At 29.4% G+C, this 26192-nt stretch overlaps 1 protein-coding gene across 1 annotated transcript in view; it reads right to left on the minus strand.

Annotated features, from left to right (window-relative positions):
• The window catches only part of LOC112592155, a 72655-nt gene that overhangs the window by 2270 nt on the left and 44193 nt on the right, over positions 1-26192 (minus strand). The window contains exons 4-10 of the mRNA XM_025336155.1: positions 13102-13255; positions 5382-5599; positions 4326-4462; positions 4047-4201; positions 3127-3205; positions 2206-2368; positions 966-1131 (exon numbers count right to left, since the gene is read on the minus strand). Of these exons, the coding sequence (XP_025191940.1) occupies positions 966-1131; positions 2206-2368; positions 3127-3205; positions 4047-4201; positions 4326-4462; positions 5382-5599; positions 13102-13255 (1072 nt within the window). The remainder of the gene's footprint in view (positions 1-965; positions 1132-2205; positions 2369-3126; positions 3206-4046; positions 4202-4325; positions 4463-5381; positions 5600-13101; positions 13256-26192) is intronic.

Raw genomic sequence — 26192 nt, forward strand, 5'->3', positions numbered from 1 at the left:
AAAATCGTAAAATAAAATTTTATATCAAATTTTATTTTGTAATAGGCGTAAGGCAGTGGCACAGAATTGGCTACGTCAGCATAACGTACTGCACGCAAGACGTTCTATCAATGCAATAATTGAGCAGTTTGTTCTGAGAAGACCGTCATTAAACCATTTTTGCTGTTGGTTGCTAACAGCGATTCCTCGCAGGACGAGTAACGGAAAGACCGAGTTCGAGGAATTTATTTTTATTTACTTAAACGTAAAGAGATAATATTTTAAGCGTTTGTTAACTTAAATGAAAAAACTACGTTAAGCATAAATCCTATATCATCCTTGTACGAGTATAATATTAAAACATTTGACCTATGGAGTCCATCACTACACGGTTTCGAGTTTTTATTAAGTCACAATTATTTCACGAATTTATAAGTATGTATTTATAATTTATTTGATACTATATGATATTAATATTAAACGCGTACATTTTGTTTTGAATGTTAATAATTGGCTATTGTTAGTTTCTGAAGAAGTTCAACGGCAAATAACTTAATTTTCATATAAAACAAGTCATTAATAATTGACGTGACATTTAACCAGAATGGGAATGTAAAATTATTATACAGATTTTTGAGCATCAGATAATTATTATTATGTTCACCTATCATAGTATTTCACAAAATTGGGTCCGAATACCTATATAGGACTTATCATAATAAAATTTAAAAAAAAAATAGTGAAATCAGATTTTTACCTCCAGCCACACACCACAATCGGCCATCCACCTCATAAACATTATTTTATAAATATCACAATTTAAATTAGCTACCAAGTTAATGCGAAATAATATAATTTAATATTATAGTAAAGTATAAATTGAACAAAATAAATTATGAATGGCTTGAAATAACTTAGGGAGGCTAAGCTGATGAGTGTATAATAAGTTGTAATAATAACAATAATAATACAATTTTTATACTCACTGTTACTAAGTGCACTAGCGTCTTCGCTGTTTTCGCCCTCTTGGAGCACTCTCAAAGACTGGAACAAGTTGATGTTCTGTGAAAGGGCCGCCGGGGTCGTTGCTACCTCCACGTCAGTGGACCGTTTCGACACGCTCTTGGCATTCCTCCAGTGACACGGTTGACTCTGCACGTGAAGATAAAAACAAACGGAACGAGACGATTAGTTTTTTTTATATACAAAAGTCAATAAGGTAAATTAAATGTACAAAGTACAATGTTATGTTATATTCAAAAGTCTATCGATAGAACGATCTAATCGAATGTCTATTTTTTATTCAGTATACAATCGTGATTTAGTAAAATCTGGTTTCAGTGCGCTATGCAGTTATTCGCAATATTATTATAGTAACAATTTACAAGTAATAAAATGAATCAATGGTATTAATACTGCCGTTTGTCTTATGATTTGTTAGAATGTTCTCCATTTAAGTGTCCCTCAAAACTATAATGATTTTTACTCATTTTTCAATCGCACGTGTAATTGATTTGATTTGATCGGTTTTATTTTTTTTTTTAAATAAAGAAAAAGTGTACAAGTTAATAAAAACAATTCATTTATACTAAGTGAATATAACATCGTCGAGTTTGAAATTAATAGTTACCTAACAAATAATAAATCGAACTAAGTTTAAAGTTAAAATGTAAAAAAATATACACTTAGCTTGGTTTAAAAAAGTTTATTTAATTTATATTGGGCGCCTACGTACATCGCATAAAGAGCATTTTATACTTATTTATAAAATTTAATATTATTCAATCAAGAGAAATAAGATTGTAACATTTTCATATTATTTTCATTTTCGTTTAAAACGTGTATACAGTAATATTGATAGTATAAAACTATGAAGACCAATAATTACAAACATTTTAAATATTAACTTGATGGATTATTTTTAAATCGACTGAAAAAAAGTCAAGTTATTTTTAAAGTAAATAAAAACTAGAAAAGTTATTATTCAAAAATTAATGATAAACAAATCAAGTTAAAAAATAAATTAAAAATATTTTCATATTAACTGAAATGTTTTAATTAGCTAATTCCCACCTTTGAATCATACTATTACAGCGAAACCGACTCTACTAAATTTATTAAAATATATTATGTTGTTGTATAATGGGTACTGATGATTTCCGGTCACATTTGTTACTGTTCGATCAAACGATCAACTTAATGGCAAAATTCGATGTGGTGACTTACCGGACATCTGCCATGACACATCCGGACGTCACATTCAATGTAAAGAGCCGGTGACCCGGTGAACCTGAACGTTTTCATGTAAGCAAACACTTGGGTCTCAAACACTTGGCTTTCGCTCCACGATCCTCTGAATCGGCTGATCAATTTGTCGTCGACAGGGCATCTGCAAAGAAAAGATAAAGTGTTCGTCAAGTCAGAGATCAAAAATACACTGTTTGCCACTTTTTCACAGTTGTCATGTGGCTACTAACATATTGAAAAAAAAAACGTCGTTTACGAGGGATTTAAATAGATGGTTGTAATGGTATTTCAAGAATAATGAAAATTTAAATGTGTACAAAGTATTCAACTGGTAGTTGTATGTCATCGCAATTGTTAGTATAACATTATAAATAAATAATATAAAAAAAGTCAATTAAATCATAACGACACTTATCGGTTGTTTTTCTGTAGTTTTATATTGTAATAATCGCATAATATAATATAGAAAAAAAAAAGTAAAAAAAAATTACATGATACATTATTTTTAATATTTATACTTGAAAATTATTTTATATATTATTTTCTAAACATCTACATATAACTATTTATAATGCAAAAAAAAAAATAAAAATATTTTATTGTTTTTGGTACCTCCGTGTGTCTATATACACAATAATAACTCGGAGATATAACGTCTTATTAAATTTATAGCTATAATTCATTATTGACTATTTCGACAATATTATTCATAATATCATTATTGTCCACGAATGGACCGATCAAATACCCGGCGGTAAAATCCTATCCGGATACTACGACAGCAGCCGGACGCCGTAAATATCACTCTATATTTGTGGTTTATAAAACCGCCACTAACGTACTTTAGTTATTGCATGCGATTACGATGTCAAAAGTTATTATATTATGTTATTCGCTCACCCGTATTGATCGATGAGTTGAATCTTCTTCTGCGCTCCGTTGTGCGCATAACAATCGTTCACCACAATATCGAAACCATCTGCAATCACACCCGGTAAAACCGTTAACAAAAATATGCAATAATTCGTTCGATAATACGTAATAATAAAATTTAACAAAACGATAATATAATACGGTTATATTATATAACTCGGCGCGTTCGAGTGCCGAGTTAACAGCGGGAAACATCAATAAACGCACGTTTTACATCCCGCTGAGGCAAAGATTGTGTAAATGTACTTCAGATTTTTTTAGTTTTAAGCAACGTGTTGAGCCGACATTAGGGTAGAAATAATTATAGAAGAATGGCTCATCGAGAAACGCACGAGTGTATGCAATTATAGAGTATGCGATGTAAAATGGGTTGAGCACGCAAAACTCCTAGTAATGACAACAATAACGATATTGTTATTATTGTTATTGTCACGGACAGACGTTGCAGGGTATCTTCGATACCGTGAAGTTTAGTCGTCTACGATGATAATTAATTATTTTCCGTTGGATTGTAAGTTATATTTTCCATAATTTTTTACTTAACTATTAAAACACATTATAGACGCCTACATTACTTTTGGATAAGTGCAGTTTAGTTATCGTTTGCTTTAGTGAATATGATATAACATTATCACATTGGATTTAGAAGAATATATATTTATTTTTTTCAACCATAATGGTCAAAATTAAAAATTTGATCGGACCAATCAATATATAAACCTATTTAGAAGCCTTCGCACATAACGTTCAGCTTATATCCATGTAGCAGGCAGTCAGCTATGTAAATTATATTGAAAATACCACTTTGATCAAGAACGCAATCTCCACTGTGAACTCGACTATACTATTATTACATGTTAATATTATTAGTTATATTTGAACATTACCATATTTGCTCCTCATGTAGATGATCAAAGTCAGCGGATCTCCGACGCGTACAGGTCCTCCAACCCTGTTTCCGGTAGTGCCATATCCGTACCGTATCTCCATGTAACACTCAGGCGGCGACAGTGTAAATACGACCGGATTGCCGGTAGCCACTCTGAGAAAACAGAAGACCAAACCACGTTAACATAATTTATAAATACGAAAAAAGTCGCCTAATTATTTTTGTTGAATATTATAAGTCAAATCAGTACAATTAAACGGATATCATGTATACGTACTCAACGTCTAAAAATGGAAATGTCACAGTCTTCCAAAAATCGTAGCCGTATTCACAAGTCACCTTGAAGTGTTCGTCCCATTCCTCTTCAATCAGCGGATTGTATTGGACGGTTACGGTGTTCCACATGAGATTTTTCTGAAAATTAAAATAAAATCTGTCAATTAAACAAATTGTAATAGAGATAATATAATTATGATATCGTGACGTGACGTGAACATAATATGATAACAAAACCTCGTTATTTATGAATCAAATGTCAGACAATAAGTAATTATATATTATTATATTATATTATAACTACGTTTATAATATTATAATATGTCATATAACTTTAAGCTTATCCAATATCAAACAAAATGTTCAAATGACCTTGACAGTTAACCTTGCTCAATATCAAACACAATGATAAATTCAAAATAATTAAAAACTGCAGTTATTAATTATTGATATACAAAAAGATAACCTACTTATTAACATTTATTTTTTTTTTACTTTTATTGTTGTATATTATATATATATATATATAACAAATTATGGTAACAATTTTTTTTTTGAATTATTAAGCACAGATTTGATTAAAACATAGTATATTTATTAATGAATCAAAGTCCGTTTACAAAAATAAAAATCCATCCAACATGAGCACTACCATTTCATCAGACAATATCACGTTTCACCATGCCTTGGAAATAATGTCCATTGTTAATACTGTTTAATATGTCTGCGCGTACAGAAGTTCAGCGATCAATAATTAATAAGTAATTAATTCTTCGAAATTTCTAATTTAGACCCACTCACACTAATGTTCATTTACTTGCCAGTTGTCATACACAGGTAAATCACCAACATAATGTCATATAAATTTGCTTACAATATTGTTATCCATAAAGACGTATATTGGACAGTAGTCCCCTAAATAGTATAATTGACATTGATTTAAAAAGCAATAGCCCAAACAAAAAAATCAAATTTGTTTGCGTAAATAAATTCAATCTAATAAATTCTTAAACGTATGCCTTATAAGGTTATATTACTCTTAGTCTCGGAAACTTACCGCTGGATTCTTCCTGGCGTCCTCTTGTCTGGAGTTCTTTCCCAGCGTACCGCAACGGTTCAGCTGTATATAAAACTCGTAGTAATCCCGACCAGTGCCGTTGATATAAACGCAGTCCGGGTCGTATGAATATCCAGACGAGTACAGCAGACCGCCGAAGGAGCCGTTGAAACCGATGCGAATTTTCATATAATCATCTTGGCACTCAGCTTCGATATCTGCGAGAAAGATTGAAAACAAAAAAAAAAACATAAATAATAATAAAAACAATATAGATACACTTGGTATTAAATTACTTCTGTTGAAATGGCGATTATATAACATAATCACATAAGTAGAGGTCAATGATAATTACTACTTAAAAAATATATTCAACTCTTTAAAGTTAATATAAGTGTGAAAACTATTTCCTCGACTACTTGGTAAAAAACAATTAACTGATCACCATCTAAATTGCACACGGTTTAGTGAACAATATGACTTTCAATTTAATAATAATTAATCGTTTTGTTAAACATTCATCCTACCTTATACCCACTTTAGAAGTTTTAAGTAATTGTACGTGTTTCTGTACAATATCATCATAATTTTAACTAAGCATACTACTTGTTTATAGCTAAGTTATTGTAATATCGTATAATGAACTAATTATGAATATAATTTTTAGTCGAGTTAAAAAAATAATAAACAAATAACTATAGATGTAGTGAATACCCGACTTCAGAAATTCGCCTATACATATATGCAATGATCGCAACTTGTACTCAAAAGAGCATTTCTAAAAACGTTTTGGTTTTCCAGTTGGCCCCAACGATATTATATACGTACGTTCTCGTACGGAATAGTTTTCAACGGACAGTGACGAATGTGCAGTGTATATTTTATAATGCAGCAGATTTGAGTGAAGTGATGCGTTCTTCCGGAAAATTCCGTGACGGGATTAAAAAAAAATGTCTATTGCAGAGGAGTTTCGACGTGACAATCAATAGTGTATTGTTGTATACTTAGGATAGCATTTTCGCTGACATATATGTATATTATTAATATATCACTGCTTTAATACCTAATAATAAACGATCCATAAGTAAAAGAGGACGGATATCCGTACAATTTTCCAAGTTTATCTAATCGAATTTTAATATTATTCTCAAACACTCGTCATAATTACGGTATATAACTTAAAGTTCTCTGTGTTATACGCATTATTTAACTCCGAATTCAGTCTTGGAAGATGACATTTTAACGTCAGTTAATCTAATAATATTAATTAAAGTTATGTATATAAATAGAATATAATAAAACATAATTTTAAAAACTACAATTTATCCAAGTTACTGCGAACATAATAATACATATACTTACAAATAAACTTTTGTTTTTTTAAGACAAAGTTGGTACATTGTAAAATGACCAGCATGCAAAATTGTAATAACCCCTCCGCTTAACAGTGCGCCATTTCAATAACTGTGCCTACTGTACTTTTTATACATATCTACATACTGCAGAGTGCAGCTGTTACCAATAAAAAAATACGAACCCGCAATAAAATTGTATTTATTTTTATTTTTGTTTTTTTGTCAGCATAACATTTAAACATGGAGCGAATATGACTTATTGTTACATTTCTGTTTAATAATATCGATGATTATTAATTTCTTTCGTTGGTCCGATGTGTGTAACCCACCAAACCATGCACTATAATAAAACAACCGGTGTACCTATCTATTTTTTATTAATTTTTTTTCAATGCGTACCTATGCGTATATACTGTTTTTCTTTCGTCATCATCGTGGAATGCACAGTATATCACCGGAAATAATAGTATACGATAACGGTAACGCGCGTCGCTCGTGTAAGAGGATAATATGTCATCTTAATACACCAGCTAGCACTATTATAATAATTTTATATTGTTATAATTTAGACGTCGCTGGTTTATAGAACTGTTATTAGGTGTTTTTTTTTCTTTTTCACTCGGGTAGTCACGCAGATTTTATTATTCCAAATTGTAATTTAAACACAGAAGATTTTGAGCAAATCCATGGCACGTTTTTACGCAAATTAGATCCGTAATCTTTACCCACCAAGTGATATTCTTGCACACTGAAATATCCGGTATCAGGTACACTTATTAACGGTGGGCTTTTGGTTGAAACAAAACGATGACGAAAAAAAATAAAACATCAGACCATAAATATTATGTTATATAGTGTGCCATTACGATGTAGTTCTGCGATAATGTTCTTCAGTACACAATTATATGTTAAATTGCTAGAAAATTATCGATCGGTTATCACTGCCATCATCACTCTAGCTGTTTCTATTTACCATCAATATACGTATATATTTATGTTTTCATCATATTAAAATGTCAATTCTTAACGGATCTCCAGCTGTTTGCTATATAATAATATAGCTGTAACAACATCGTTTCATAACATCTCCCGTTACAGTTTAATGGCAATCGAGAATCCCGTGTAACAATCAAATCAACCACTCGTCTGTCTGAGTTTTTCAAAGATGAAATTGACAAAGTATATTTAAGCCAAATTATTAGACTTTTGAAACGATGTAAACGATCAGCTGCTTGTAAAAGTAAACAGGATGTTGTAACCTTGAGTTTTAAGCGACAATCCCGCTAATAAAGAACAACGGCATAAGTTAGAATATTACTGTGATTATACACTCTAGCTAGGTCAGTGTGTTTCTAAAACTTCTTATTTCATGCCACCCCTTCTAAATTTTAAGAATCTCTTAATATCTAACTCTTATTATTTTTTATTTAAAAATTAAATTTGAGTATATTTGACCGGTTGACATTTGCTTTTATTTTATGAATCAACTTCATAACATCAAATAATCCCCCACCCTAAGTTGATAAACACTTTAGTGCATAACAAAATCGGTAAAATATATATTTTTCTAAGACTGTAAATTTTAAAGTAAATATTTCATTTAAAACCGGATATGTTTTCGGTTATATACAATAAGAAGTTTATTAGTTCTAAATTGTGGCAGAAGTAATAGCTAGGTAGTTAAAATAAGCAATTTGCGTCAACAACACGTTTTCATGACCTCATTGTTACATAACCACCCGGTGTTCTAATTTGTGATCAAATTCGGGACGAGCTCGTTAGGTCCTTATCGCCACGTTATATCAACATAAGTTTTTTGTCGTGCGAATCTTTATGCAAATTTTCAGCTGATGCTTTAGATATCATCTGATCGTCATATCGATTCGGATACACATGTCTATACGTCTATATAATAGTATATTATCATAATAGCCCTATGAAGGTATACATATAGATATATATATATTTATATATACACGAGTACACTTGTACAGTACCTCTGCCTATTATTACGCGTATACAGGACAACGACGACGAATAATTTGCGGTTGTGGACCCCGTGGGAGACTTAAAAATAATACTTTATGGTCCATTAATTTCTTTCAATAGGACTATTTAATAACGAGTACGAATTTCACGGTTTGCCTGCCACGTCCCCACCAACTCCGGAGGTGTATATATTTATTATTTCTATACATGGATATAGGTATAGGTATATAATACAGCCAATACTGTCACCGCCACCGCCACGAACAATTTTTAAATCAGTTCACAAATATTTAAACACGGACCCGTGAAAATTTTACACGAAAATTAAATATATTCATCTCGGCCATATAATATAATATTATAATATCGTCATCGTCGTTGTCGATGACGATGCGTCACTGTATTATATTAATACAATACTGCAATAATATAACATATAATATGCATTATAATAATAATATACTGATGCAGTCACTATCATCATTATTATTAATTTCACATCCTTTGCACGTTTAACAAGCAAAATGTATACTATATACATATGGGTATGTGTAATTACAGTGTTTACGTGTATATTGTCATATTGCGTCGTGTGTGCACAGAATATGTACGTGGCTGAAGGATCGCTGGACTCTTCATTTCCTCCCCCGGAGACTACCCAGGTGAATGTTAATGTTGTCAATTTAAAAATTTTCTCCATCGATTATAGTTGATGCATGTGGCTTACGACCGTTGCAAGTTTGTTAACAATAATGTAGTTAACGAACCAAACTCCGCGTACAGCAACGTCAAAACGTTTAGACGTATAGTATATTATATTTTTTAAGCTAAAGACTTTAATGCATTAAACATTTTCAAATGTACACTTATCAAAAAAGGTAAAATATTCATTAATATAAGCATACGATAAAACAACTAAAAAATAAATAAAAAATATTACGTAAATGCATGAAAATCCTTGCTTTAATTATAGGTGTGTATGTGTGTGTATATATGGAGCAATTATAATATCGTATCTATAGCCATATATCTATGGCAGTAGACAATTTCTTAGAAGAAACATTTTAAAGAAAATCGAATTATTTTTTTTTTACAAACTAAGAAAAAATAAGGATATAATGTGTATAATAATTAGTAATAAATAATAGTTATAAAAAAGTAGAAAATATCAAGAGTTACTATTGGCAGAAAAACTAAAAATAGCAATAAATTTAAAATTGTTGATGTTCAACTAAAATAATATTATTACCAACTGGTTTACAATAAAACGAGAAAATTCACCTTGCATAAACAATTCGAAAAAATAAATCCCAAAGATGACGGTTAATGACTTCTTTAAGAACTTTTTTTTTCAGCTGTACTTAATATAATATAAACACAAATCGTCTATTCTTTTTAAAATTTAGTTCATTCCTCCGCGAAATTACATTTCATACGACCTCACAGTTAAACGCGCGTGCTTACAATAAGCCTATTATCATCCACCGTGTGTAGTAGTACGATTGCGACGAGCAAAAGTCTTTTTTTTTTCATATTATTATTATTATTATTATTATTATTATCATTATTATTATTGTTGTTATTTTCTAATGCACGTGACTCGGGCATTAAGTCGTCAACGTCGTTGTATAATGACTGTCTAATGCAGTAGTTGGTCCGTAGGGGTCTTTTGTTTCCTTTTGGCCAGAAACGGCGAGAGACGTGCGGGGAGCAGCGTTGGGCACATAGATTGTGAAAATATTGAAAACCACCAAAGCGTTTAAGCGTGCCGACACGATGAATTTTACGGTTTAACCTTCCGAGTACAATAACACAATATTGTTCGGAAAAATTGAATGGCCGCATAATGCGTACATCATAATTTAGCTGTTATCACTAATCACTCCTAAGTCATAATATAATAATATTTTAATCATCTCATACACAGAAAACTACATAATACACTTCATACACGCTATAGAAGTTGTAACGCGCTCGCCATAATATCAATAGTATATTCGAATTTATAGCAGCGGATAATGCAAAGAGATAGAGCTCTTTAACTATTTATTTTTTTATAATTTGAGAGCGGAATGCTTTATACCGATTATTTCAGAAAAAGGAACACGAATATAGCATGTTGTTTTTATTTTTTTTTATAAAGTATATTTTTAGCGTACTTTTTTTATAGTTTTTAATAAACAAAATTGTATTGAAAAAATAATACTGGGCCCTTTTAAGTCTTTCGTGTGAAGACTCAGAAAAATATAAACTAATATACATTATAGATGCATTTAATTAATTAAAATTATTTCTGTTCCGTGAATATAAGTCAATTTTAGTTCCAAAAATATATCAAAAACATAGCTGTTATTTCTAATAATTTTGATGTACAACATGAAATATTATAATATAAAAAGCTCTACTCAGTAAACACTCTTAAAAAATTTTATCGCCCTTAAATATTTTCCACTCAGCTCAACTGATCCTTTTGTGTTATATGAATCTCGTAAGTGTTTTCTCGGTACGGAATTTTTTTTTTATTTTCTATAGAAGTAAACGAATAATATTGCATTGCATAGCCGTTACTTAGCATAATAACAATAATAATAGAAATAATAATAAACAAACGCCAGGTTTAAACAAGTGAAAGCTCACAGATCGTAATACGAGTACAATATTGTACACCAGATATATTATTATAATATCCTTCTGTTATTGAAATGTGTCGGCAACAGTTACGGTACCGATGATAATATTATAACTATTAAATATTTATGATAAATATAATAATATTAATAATTATTATTATCTGAGTCGGTTCAGTGACCATAAAGTCAAAGAGCGGACGTCAGCTTCAATGTTATGCGTGTTTATCGCGATGGCCTCTTCGTAATAATATAACAATATTATGATAATAACACGCAAAGAGGGAAAAATAAAACCCGTCTCAATATGTTCGTGTAAAAGACTTAATACAATATAACGTAGGATAATAATATAATAACGATAATAATCACAATGGAACTCAAACGAAAACAGATATAAGTATGGTCATGAAATGGGTTTAGTTCACATAGTATACTAATTAGTAATTGGAATTAATATCCTAATCGCATGCTGTGTACGGGACGTTTCGCAACTGCTGCAGTTGTAACAAATTGTTAGTTTCTCCTGAAACTATACAACTATTATCGATGTTAGCATTATTGTATTACTGCAGCGAACCCTGTTCACGAAAACTACAGATATATAAAAATGCAAGACATTTGATTCGATCCATTATCGTTGCCAACAAAATGGTCGCTATTCGTTATCTAAGGGTGAGTGTTTCTGTTATTAGTATTAATGAGGACATTTGAAATAGATTAAATATTATTATATCAAAATACTTGAATTTAATTATCATATCAGTTTAATTTTCGAAAATTGTACAAACATATTTTAGATAACAAATAGCGGACATTTTATTGGAGAAATTATTTTATGAGTACGAGTACGTAAAGGCTATGCCAATCGGACGTGTATAGGTAATGGCAGTCGGATATTTAGTATTTTTCTATAGCTGTGGTGAAAACGATATTGAAAGCTTAAAAGTACCGACCGAAATTATGATTATATTATTTCCGTCAAAAATGTATTCGTATGAATTACAACTGTTCCTGACATGTATACAGTATAGAAAGAGAAAATCAATGTAGGCACGCATATACGGTACATGTGATTTTCTAATAGGATTGATGAACAGCAGGGTTATATAATATATTATTTAAAGTCCAAATGTCGATAACGAAATTGGGTTAAGTAGAGAAAGGCTAATGAAGGAAAACTATTAGTTTTATTCGTTGAACCAAAATATCGTATTGAATATTATTCATATGATTTGCACCACAATAGCTAAGTTAGATAGTGGAGGATTTTTTTTTGTAATTTACCGAATCACCGTAAAAAATTTAGTGTATCTACGTAGTTTGCATTGTTATTATTGAATACTTCGACATAGTAATTAATATATTGTTAGTATTTTTAATTCTTAAAAATTTTCACGAAAACTCGATTAATTCTTATTAATTGTTTTTTAAAATTGTGTATCTACACTAAAATGTAATTATTACAGCATATAAAATTATAAAAAAATATATCTTTCATCTTTGTTTAGATAATTTAATAACGACATGCATATATTTTTATAGTATGTCGAGTCCGATTCCGAAACAACGTTAAAAGCCTACGGTGGGGCTGTGGTAGTTTTATTCCACCATTGGGCTTCAAACGAAAACCTAAGACTGCAGCGAGACCGTTCGTAAGTCTACATCGCTGCAGCCATATTTTACGACGTTATACTATCATAAACCTATTCTAGCTATTATCGCGTAAGAGAAAAATTAAATACGTACGTTGCACACGTGTCTTGTTATTGCCGTGCCGCCGTCCGTCCCAACTCTCCACGGTTTGCAGTCTCCAGTCGAGCACGGTCGAGTCGGCCGGCGATATGGGTCTGGATCGGAGCTGAGTAGTGACTGGCACGTAACTGTCACCAACGAACAACACCTGTGAAACGATGAAAAAAAATTCGGATTAATTGAGTAAATAGGTATAATTGAGTTTTAGCAGCTGTTACACGCTGTACTTAATATTATTATATTTTACACATTTTATAAAAATAAAAATTGTTTATATTGCAGTGATAACGTAAAATAAACTTTAATCGAACTCAATTCTTTCTACAGGTAGGTATTACTAACAACAAAATGACCATACGCGAACCTGTTAATTAATTCACAACACTGGACTCGTGTTGTGCGAAATTGCGTATCGCTGCAGCCGAGGTGGTCGTCGGCCAAACACTTCGCAAATGATGGTCTTAACGACTATACTATTTTTTTTTTTTTTTTTTTGTTATTGTTATTGCCACAGATTAAAATGTGTATAATATTTATTAAAAACGTGAACGTCACCGTTTACCGGAAACCGGGTAAGGTAATGTACACCGGGATCCGACAGTGGCGGCCGTAAGTATGATATTTAATGTTGTAGGTATGTTTGTATGTGTGTGTCGGTCTTAGGTACGCCCACCGGGATGTGGTTGTGGGAAGATGACCACCGCCGCGGAATCCGGACATGTTCCATTAACGTCGTTCGCAATTACCCTTCAGTTTTTTTAGATAGCTGAATGTCTAAACATCCAAACGATTACCGCGGACGCCTTTGTACACGACAATCTACTAATGGTATAATTTACCGTTATTAAACAATAATACTATAAGCGCGTCACTCCGTGTAAAATATACACTTTGAGCGTATATACAGTATATATGTGTGTATAGCGAACACGCGCATATTCATTTGCAGTTTTTCATTGTTTGAACCGTTTCTATTTATTCGAACTTGTGTTTAATTCGTCTATTTCTATAATTTATATTGTATGCCTTATGACCACTTATACGACAGGTATGAAATTTAAAAAAATCACACGACGGAAGTATAGGTATTAGGTATCTACATGTATCAAGACACCAAAATCAAGCGATTGGATATAGAGCAGAGATTCTATAGGCTACAGCACTCAACGCCTCGTTTAAACTTAGCCCTAGCGAGTTTATACTCGCCCTAAAATATCTACTAATCAAAGTCATTAGCTAGAGAATATTCCATGAGTAGTTAACACATTTTTTCAACTAGTGGAAAGTATTGAAAATTGTTCACATAGTTATAAATATAAGCCTTCAATAAATATTTCATCCCATACTTTTATATCTCAGTTCGCGATTGACCAAAGTACATTCAACTTTCTACCCTACACTAAGTAGCACATTTTTTCAGAAATATTAATTATATACACATAGGTCTTAAAATCCATTATTTTTGTTTCTCTAATGTAAAAATCTTTAAAAACTTTTTTGTGATTTGGTCAAACGGCGTTCTTTTCTATTTATGGTGAATATGTGGTTTCTTATCTACAAAAAATTGTATTCTTGTCAGTTTTTTCCTGTACAAAACTGTTTTCCTATACAATTTTACAATATCACTAACAACACCGACAACGGCAGCAGGTACTAATATAGAACTCTCATATAAAATATTGGTTTTAATTATGATAAAGTCGAGGGCAAATTGTGAATATCCTTGCCATAATCCTTATTTCATTAGATGCTCTTCAGAAGTATCACATATCTTCAGATTATTTTAATATTTTTAAAACATGTTGATTGTCATTCAATGCGCATAAAACTTATTTATTTATGTGCCCCTTATGATCCGCGGTTCCACAAAAAGCTTCACTGCAATAATTGATCGTCTATTTGTCTCCAATAATTGTAAATTATTTTGAATCGTTATTTAAATATGTATTATTTGAATTTTTTAATTCACATTTTTCGCAGATTCCATTTAATTGTCTGAGTTGAACGACTAACAAATCTAATCTATTGAATCATTTAAAAATCACGTGTTTGCGGGGCCCTAGTGTATTATAATAATAACGATAATATCAACTATGTGATACATCGAATACGTGATGGCCCGCATTGCGTTATCTAGGTCTCTCGAGAATCAATCAATTTAATAAATTTTATAGGTGCGTCATACATAATATACTTAATATAATAATACTGTGTTTCAATATATTAATAACTAAGTGAAAAAAAAAATAATAAACACGTTTCTGACAGATATGGCGATGGCGATGATGATTGAATTATATTTTTATGACGTGCGATCCGCAGTAAAAAAAAAAAAAAAAAAAAATAATAACAAACAAGAAACTTCAGAAAAAAATGAAACCGCGCGGCTCACGTACTCCCAGGCCGTAAGAAACGCACTTAACACGCGCGGTTAACGAATTAATTTATCAAGGTTAGATCGGTGGCGATTGTCGAAATAACTGTAACATTTAAGTGTGTCAAAATATGTGATACCTACTGAGAAAAGGAAAATAAAAAAAACGTATACCTATAATAAAGTGTCCGTTTTTATACTTTGATACCCCATTCTTGTTCACGTGGTAACCGCCGCGATTTATCTCATCCGAACCGTAACAAATTATTTTTTTAATACTACGGCATAAGTAAACGCGCTAGAAAAATATATGTATCTATAGACTTTAATTTGTTGCGAAAAAAATTTTAAATTCGCAATGATGTTTGTATAGTTTTATTAATAATAATATTAATATAATATGCTGCGTCTTCGCCATTAAAATTATTCATTATACATATCCTATCGTACGCAGTGGATCAGTGGTCATCTAAAATGGATACGGTTGACTCCAAAAACCACTGATCATAACATTAATTATTTACTACACATATTATAATTCGTGTCTGTATGCATTTAATGGAAATCGTGGAATTTTTAATTTACTTAAACATATTTTGTTTATCTTTTGCAAATTACATTTTTTCTTTTAAAGTGCGTAGACTGTGTACGAGTCAGTCAGCATTGAAAAAATATTACTTAGTATAAATATCTATTTTTATTGTTGGTAAGTCATTTACTAATAAATCAGATACATAGTAAAACATATAAATACATAGTTAAATTTAAGCAAAGTTAAAATTAATAATATATAATTGGTATCTTTTAAATATATAGGTATACTTACTAATATTTATTATAAAACATTTTTTCAGCAGAAAATTAATAAAATTTAAAAAAATGTAATTTATAGTATTAAAATGATCAAACGTAGTGATTAACAATACTTATAAATTATAATACATTTTATTGTTATAATTCGAGTAATTTGATATGTTGGTGTGTAATAATATAAGATACAATTAAATCGTTCTGAAAACAAATACACTACACCAAGAGTTTTGCACAGTGTTGCACCATCACACAATAACTTAAGTAATTAATGTAAAATATGTATAATTATTATTATATTTTTCAGATATCGGAGAAAACTTTTGATTTCTAATGACTTCAAAGAGTCAAACCGTCGAAAAACCAAAAATAAAACTTTGTAGAACCATTTTAAGATCACGCATATCTACCGAATTCAGTACCCTGTAGTAGTGGAATAATCTGTCGAAAACTGTAATGAACTGTAATATCGAAAACAATTATTTCTGTGGCGTGAGTGTTAATTGTGTCGAGAGCTGCGTAGTGTATTACGTACAGTTTTTAGTTTACAAAAGACTAGATACCATTCAAACCACTGCCAGCGATAGTAAAAATAAAAAAATGATAAATAATAAATAGATAATAATAATACAATAGGTGTAGTAGTGTGTTTAAGTTCGCTACGGTATTTAGCACGTTTATATTTTCATCTCTGAACGTGACATTTTATCGCTAGCAAGATTTTTCTCGTATATAACATATGATATATAATATAGGTAGGTACTACTAGGTACTTAATTGGGACTTGAAAAAAAACCTACTTAGATGTTTTTATATTTTTTTTTATACCTTCCCAATTTAATGATAATATAGTCGTATGGTATTTTTTTCTTGTTTTGTATGCATTCAATATACCTATAAATATCATTATGCTGTCAATAAAATATACAATAATAAACAACAGTGACGTACTGCACTACTTAAAGAGTGCCCTGTAAAAATACCAACTTCTGTTTTCAAATGAAAACTCCCTTTTCTACTGTAAATTCGAAAACACATTTTTTGAGCTATTCCCAACTTTTTGCACTAAAGATAATAGGTTTGAAAGATATGGGGATTTGAAAATGTTAGTAATTATTTTAATATTACTGGTTTATGAACCATTTGTAAGAATTTTAAATTAGGCTCATCAACATTTTTAACTATATTTTCTACTAAATAATTAATCAGTAATAATTTATTGTTTAAAAGAGAGCGTGTGTTTTTTTTTTTTAATCAGAAGTTTGTATCTTCATAAGTGATTATTACAAAAATATCAAACAATTTTAAATACAATTTTTAGGTATAATTAAAAATTCCAAAAATCATAAATTTTGAATAACTATGTTATTGAATTAAAAAATAGGGGTGACTAGGTGATCATGTTTGGTGAATCAATATAATATATACTATGTTTTACTGCACAATCTACAGCGTTTCGACGAACGTATAATCAATGGCAATGATTGAATACTGTGAAATGTTTTTTGATTTTCTTACGTTATATAATATTATATACGGGACAGAAAAATAATATTGTCTGGTCCGTTTTAGACCTTGCGTTATCAGACAATATCCATTGACTTTGCGGCGGAGACATCATTTAAATTGCGTCGAATCAATATTACGCAGACGAAAGTCGTAAAAAATAACAAGTTGGCGATTTGACGTATAATAGTATACGGAGACTTTTGTCGGGATTTTAAAACGATACTTTTATCTTTCAGAACTAGCTGTACATAGAACACAACGCATACACAATTAATTTTCGAAAACTCTGTAGCTACCATATAATATTATATACTCACACGCTTAAATCGACGTCACAGTGCGAATGGTATTATTTCGATTTTCGAACACAAGCCAAAAATAATAAAAATAAAATTATACTAATAAACGTGCACAATAGTATACTTGACAATGTTATAATAATATAACGGGTTGTACGTCAAAATTATTTGGCAAATTGTATTATTCAAAGAACCGAAGTGCAAATACTACTCAATGATTCAAACCGATGAAAATAATCGACCTTCCCGTATGGTACTGCAGAAACAATATAACAATTAATATTAAATTATACATTTGGTGTTATTATTATTATTGAATGCCTAATAGCATACAATTTAAACACTTTTCGGCATGTAATTTAGATTTCGAATGCACCAAATAATGATAATTGTGTTATTAGTATTAGTAATAAATTATAATTTAAAACTAGAATAACATAATATTATGCGTTACTAATGCTAAGCCAACCAATGCACGATAAAACGATTGAATCCGGAAGTGAAAACTGAAACGAAAATTCGAACGAAAAGCACAAGAATATCATTACTTAATTCCCAATAATATCGACTTACATTCTATACGAGATACTGGTCGCTTATCGCCACAACGGCGCATAACCTAACGCTACAGCTACACACAACTGTGTAATATTCTATATCATAATGTCACGAAATCATGATGTTCATGATAATTATGTATAATATTACAAAATAAGTCCATATTTACGTGGACTTTTATCAAATCCCGAACGTGTTTTGAAACCGAAACACGCGTATAATATACATTTTGTGAAATATGTTTTAAATACAAAATAAAATAATAATATAAATTATAAACGTATGTTCAAAAACAATAATTTCGTACCTATTCGACAAAATATGACAACGAGTAAATTATCATTGAGTTTTATATTAATTTTTATTATTATTATGATAGTGTTGTAAATTATAATAAATCATAATAATCGTACGTATCTATGGAAACTTTTATGCATATTATGTGCATTATACTGTAGTATAGCCTATTCTTATTTTTTGTTCATAAAATATGTATATAAATAAATAAATATATATTTATCATATATTATAGACCATTTATAGGTCCTTTGTTGCCAATATCAAATTCTTCTACTCCTCTCTATTATTAACATAGTCCATGTCTTCGTTCCCATCTAAGTCTCATCTCCTATATGTCTCCTTTGACTACATCTAACCACTGTTGTTTTGGTGAACCATCACTTAGTCTTTTCCTGTTCACTTTGTTCACAAGTACCGTCTTATTGTCAATACTGTAGTCGGTTCTCCAGGCGTGACTTACCCTAGATATAGCCTATTTACTAATTAAATGTCATGCCTAATAAAATCATATGTGGGCTTTAGATATAGTCACACAGTTGTTAATAAAATATAATATATAATGCAAGTAAAAAATTCCAAGAGGCTAAGATAGCATAACAGTTTATCAACCAATACCCAGTATTACTGATTCTATCACTAGTTTTCTGAATGAGCTTAAAGCTTTATTGAGTCCTTAAATTTCTTTAATCACTTTCTTTTTAAATTATTTCACAACAATATATCCCAATAATTTTTAGCAATATTAACATCCATCTTATTTACAATTGTTTATAAAATAATTTCGTTATTGTGATTTCAGTTATGTAATAATACCAGCCAAAAGGAACTTTTGCAATTGCCTAGCTATATTTAGACTGAAAGCTAAATAAAAGAATTAAATATTTCTGCACAGACGTTTTCAGTTAATACCAGAAGGTATTATTTATGTATTTATCTGCTTGTATTGCTTTTACCAGAACTAACAAAATATGCTTACATCTACCGTCATAAGAATTTCCGGTAATTTGGTTTAAAATATTAATGTAAATAAATGTATTTGACTTCACATTATATTATTAACATTCCATAGGTTTTTTTTTTTTAAAAAATAAAAACACTCAATATTTCATTAGGCGTACGGGACGCTGATTTAACATTTTGACGGTTGATCGAACAAATGCAGCGGAATCATTTAAAAAAATCATACGTCAGGCATATTATTACGGATACATAATAAATAGTGGAAAAAAAATCGCAAACAACAAACAGTATCCCGCAGTTATAGTTTACTGCAATGTTGAAATATTCTCGAAAATGTATATTCATGATATTTACTTATGGCATAACTAAAACTTTGTTAATGGATTTTAAATTTGGATTTTTATACCTATTATATACAAAATAAGCATATTATATGTATATCTACAGATCGCTATAAAAATCTAGATCTAAGAAGTCATGTGCTTTTATAAACAAATTTCATGATCGTTTATTTACTAATTCAAAACTTATCTTCTTTATCGATTCCTGGTAAAACTCAAAACCACCCAAAGAGTAAATGATATCTATAAAGAGTGATCTCTTACAATATTTCAATGATTAATAAACAAACATAAAAAAGAACAATGTACGAGATAAAAGAGAGGTAACATAATTTAAAAGTCGTTATTTATCAGTACCAAAATAAAATTCAATTTAAAGGTTCATTTATATGTGAAAAATGTCAGTAAAAAAAAAAAATAAGTACATAGAGTGTACAAAAAGTTTTGATTCAAATTTAATACGGATAATTATTAATGTGGGAATAAGTCGAAACATAAAAATTAAATTTTTACCAAGTTAAATGGACCATTTAATTAATACTTAAATAAATTGATAAATTAACACTATATATATTTTATTTTTTTGTAAGTTTCAAACGATTTTCATTTTTTTTTTGTTTAGGTAAATAAGAGTTTAGTGTTATTTTTGATTTAATATTTCCTTTTAATAGCTGCGCAGTGTACACCATTCAATTATAATAGAGAGTGTTATTGATGGTTGACATATTTCATCACTATTTTGAATTTTTCTTGATATGATTTTTTTTATTTGCACATCACATAATATGCTAATTGTGTCAATTTCAAATATATTGTATACAACTCATAAAAAAAAAAATCAATAAAAACATGTTTGAAGACCGTACTCGTTTAAACTTGTTTCATACACTATATTATAATAATATGACAATAGAAATCGCATGAAAAAGCTATCGATCGAGTCCTTATTCCTGTCAACAATGTATCTACGCATACGTAAAAAAAGCAAAAAATTACAATAGTTCACGAGTTTGTCAAAAATATTTAGCTCGTGAATTCCACACCTATGCTTACGGTTTATTATGTGTATAGAACCACGCAAATTCTCCGACAGAGTGTTATCGTTGTTACAATATGGTATTGAGTTAGATTATTCAACCGAATGGATCCGTTTCCATCTCAATAAATAGAGAAAAAAATTCAGACATAATCTGAGACCATTAGACCAATAACTATTAGGCATGTAATATACTGTGGCTTACAGTGCTGATGTTCAATATTATATAAGCCCAACTATATATTATAAAAGTAACAGATTTATTCCGATAAAACTTTCAAGCAAATTTTTTTACGTGTCTATGCGTTTTGTTCAAACCGACCGTTTTATTATCCCCACTGAATACTGACGGCTGCACAAAATATTATATTAGTATTGCGTAGAGCTACAACGTAGTCGAATTATTTTATTGTAAAATATTTTTCTTTTATTCTCGTTTTCTTCCTCTTCTAAATATTTTTGTTTAAGGCAGATAAAATAAAACAGTCTCCAAGAGACGCGTTGACTATTTACATATAATAATATTATATTAATGTTTTCTAGTGGTTTTTATGAGATATTGTTCTTTTTTATTTGTAATAACCGTTTTTCGAAATGTAAAAGAATTAAGCAACTCAATAGATTTTATATCATTTAATATTTTTTCATAACCCTCAAAACTCGAAACTGCACTGTAATATTATGATAATAGTACTTGTATTATTATTTCTTCCTGCTTAATAGTTATAAATATTACACTTGGACTTGGAATGGCTGTATGAATTATGCATATTTGTTTACTATTCTACTATTCGACTAAAATAAAACACGTTTTATCTATGAACAGTCAGAAACAGAAGGCAGTAACGGAATACTTTTTATTGTCTTAAACATTTTGTAGACATTAAATATATTAATATTATTATGACTTATAAAAATAATATTTTGCAGACATTTGAAACACTAAAAGATATTATGTTTTTCTACGCTTAAATATTATTAATATCTGTTATAATCTACAACTTGAACGTACACATAGAGAATTTTCGTCCAGAAGAATCCATTTGTGTTTTTAGTTTCAATATAATATTATACTGAATTTGCCTATTATCGAATATTATGTTTATTAATCGTATACTATTAAATAACGATATTTATAATATTTTGCTCGTTTAAGAATATTTAACGATAACTCACATTCATTATGAACTTTACCATCATGAATAACAGTCGTGAATATTTTTCAAACAAGAAATATTTTAAATTATCATTGACTGATTAAAATTGAGTATTAGATAATTGTGAGACGTCTAATAAAAAGTTTCATTTAACTGTAATAAAATTTTTTTTTCATATTTTTTTTTTTTTTAATTAACGTTTAAACGTTAATTACTTTATGCTTTCTATTGATCTAGTATTAAAATATTATGTAGGTAGTGGTTTTTTTTTCCTTAATGCAATTTCGTTTCTAATGTTTTTCGTTGTTCTGAGAAAAATCAAATGCAAAGCCAAACTGTGTTTATAATATAGATAACAACGAGATGATTACACTGTATACACATATATAATATATAAATACAAATTTGGGTTCAACAACCGGATAGGTAATAATATTATTAAACAGAAAATATAGTATCAGTAATAACAATAATATAATTATTATTGTTGCTGTCATCGCCGTTATTGTTATTAGTGTTACAACATGTAAGTGTCCGATGAAAAAAAAAACGCACTTGCAATTGGATTCAGAATGGAAAAATATTTGAAAAAAAAAACCACACAGTAATAAAGATTTGAGACAGTAATTGCGATTATTTAATTTGTATTTTCAGTCATTGTCTGTAGTAGACTTTTATATGTGATAATGTTCAAACAAAGTACGATAACAATAAGAAACGATAATATTTTAGACAAACGATTTTACATCAAAAAAACAAAAGAATAAAATACTTAATATAAATAGTAAATATATGTAGTATGTGGGAAATTAAAATTCTAATAATTTATAACAATATTTAGATTATATTAGCTTACGCTATCCCGCTATAACTGATATATAGGTAATTAAATTTATATAAAATATTATATTTATTTTATTTTTATATACATACATTACACAGGTATTAGGTATTTTTATAAGTTCTACATATTTTAAATTTTTTATTCATACATATATTGTTAGGCGCTTATTTATAAACGATTAAAATTATTATTTTTGAATTTTTCAAGAATATTTATTTTATGTATACTGAAATTTTTAAAAGTCAAATAAATAATATGGCAACGTTGAACGTAAATTCGTTTTCAATCGTATTTTTTTTTGGGCTTTTTGGGGTCAGCGGTAAGTTCTTTGTTAATTTGAAGTGTTTTCAATCGTTCGGCCAAAAAGGTATAACATTTTCAATCGTTCAATAGCCAATATAAGTAATACCAACCAAAGTTTTAACTTTTGACTGATAGTTGAGAATGGTATATTTATTTCGTGATTTTCAATTTAAACCTAAAAGCCTAAAAGATTACATACTCATATTGCATCAATAAACAATAATAGAAATTTAATTCAGTAAAAAGATTTAAGTTAGTCTATTTACGGATTTTTTGATACTTGATAATTTATTTTTTATATTCTATTTATTGTGTTAAAATCTTATTTGTATTGCTAATATATTTCTCAAATCTCGAGTCTTTACTTTAATGTTTTTTTATTAGAAAATAAAAAAAATTATATTCGAAAATTGAATTATATAATGATTTAGAAGAAAAGTAGACATCATTAATTTTACAAGTGTTTAGATCTAAAATTATCCTAATGAGTTTCTTGTAAGCACAAAATATTTTGTTTTATTGAATTAAATTTCACATGCATACGTAGAACATATTGATCATTCAGAAAACTTACAGCGATATAATAGGTACGCAGAGTAGAATGTTATTCAAATGAAATTTTATTTAGATAACATTATATACGAATAAATTACTATTTGGATTTTGGATTATTTTTCACAATTATCTGAGTACAAATGTATTCGAATAATTTGAAAACATAATTATTCAAATAATTTTCTAAATAAAATTTTGCACAAATATGTACTTAATACAATAATAGCATCTTAGATAATGATACATTGTTATTAGTTACTATTGAGGAACATACAGCATACATGTAGACTTACTAGAACAATTACAATTATTTTATAATATTTTATATTTGTATTGTGTTTGAAAATTATTCTAATAACAATGTTTTGAAATTATTTGAATACATTTTTATTTGAATAATCATAAGAAAAATCATTCAAATAATTATCTAGATAAAATTTTACAGAACTCTGTAAGTACGTGACATCTCACGTAATAATAATTGCATATCGAATACTCATTTATAAAGAGGCACGCTTCCAACTCTCGTTCAACCCTCGTTTTATGATAAACCTTTGTCTATCAAGTAAGGATGGATTGAATTTGCTCCTGTGGCCTATTTTTAACTTTGATTTATGCGGCACTCTAGGACCCTTGCAACTATAAGTCCTGTATTTACGCGGGTATACTTCCGCACCATTATGAACGATATAATTTACGAAATGCCTGGAGTATTTTGCTATCATAATTGTATTATAATAAAATATCAACTGTGGCAGTGGAGTTTACACATTAATTTGCAATGACGTTTTAAAACGATAGATTTTACACGATGTACCCAATACGAAAATTAATTATTTTTAATAATAAATATTATTCAGATATTCCGCAACGCACAGTATTATGTACAACCTCAGCTCGTGAATGAATACTGTTGTACGTTAGCAATGTTTTTTTTTCATTTACTTATTAATATGCTGGTTGTTTGTTATATGTTGTTGAAGCAACTATTAGTGCGTTATTAAAACTTTCCCGAGTCATTATAATACAATGGAGTCCTTTTTGCCACCCGTTTTCCAAGAATCACGTCCTAACGGTTTGTAATATTTACACATTGTATAATATACATAATACATTTGATGTATAGGGCAAAAATTGCTAGTGTTTCGTGCGCGTTGATGTTAAATATTAAATATGAGAAACTAGTGACGTCACTTGGGTATAATTTTTTTTTCCCCGGGAACACGATTCTGAAAGGAGATTACCAAGTGTTAAGTACCTATACATAATATTTATATTGGACAACCCAAAACGAATGATACGAATGACTTTGTAATATTATTATTATTATTGCTCGCTTATTATTTGTACATCGGGTACGAAAGTATAATGATGGTAATAATCGCAATAACAATAACATTACATTAGTAATATGATATCGACACTGAAAACGAAAAAAAAAATGGAAGTACCGCACTTTGAGCTTATTCCGTAAAAGATCGGCAACGATATTCAAAAACGAATAACAATTATATAATTATAGAGGTATTTACACAGTCATGTTAAGACATATATCAATTTAGCACACATACTCATACGTAACATCATATAAAATAAAACACAGTATAATATATATATATATATAAATTATATCTAACGCTAACGGTACAGCGGAATAGTCCCGAGCAAATAATATTGTTATTTTATTGTTCGCAGGCTGGGAACAAACACAAATCGACATAATCAATGTGTGTATAAGTAATATTGATGATAGAGAAACGTAACCCTTATAATATTATTATTTTATAAATTTCATTAAAACGGCCAGAAACATTAAGCTTATAGTATACTGTTATAATATCACGTCCAAGAGGTTCGGAATATGGTAATAATATCATATATTTCGGTTTGATTTTCACCCCCGCAGCAACTCGAGAACGATTAAAATGTTTTCAAGTAATTCACCTAGATCCTTTGCCTTGCAAATCGTAGACATGCTTATCAAGCCATTATCTCCCAGTATTTTTTTTTTTTTTTTACAGCTATTGAGTCAAGTATTT

Source organism: Melanaphis sacchari, unplaced genomic scaffold (assembly GCF_002803265.2).
Source record: "Melanaphis sacchari strain LSU unplaced genomic scaffold, SCAv2.0 Contig159_pilon_pilon, whole genome shotgun sequence".
NCBI lineage: Eukaryota > Metazoa > Arthropoda > Insecta > Hemiptera > Aphididae > Melanaphis > Melanaphis sacchari.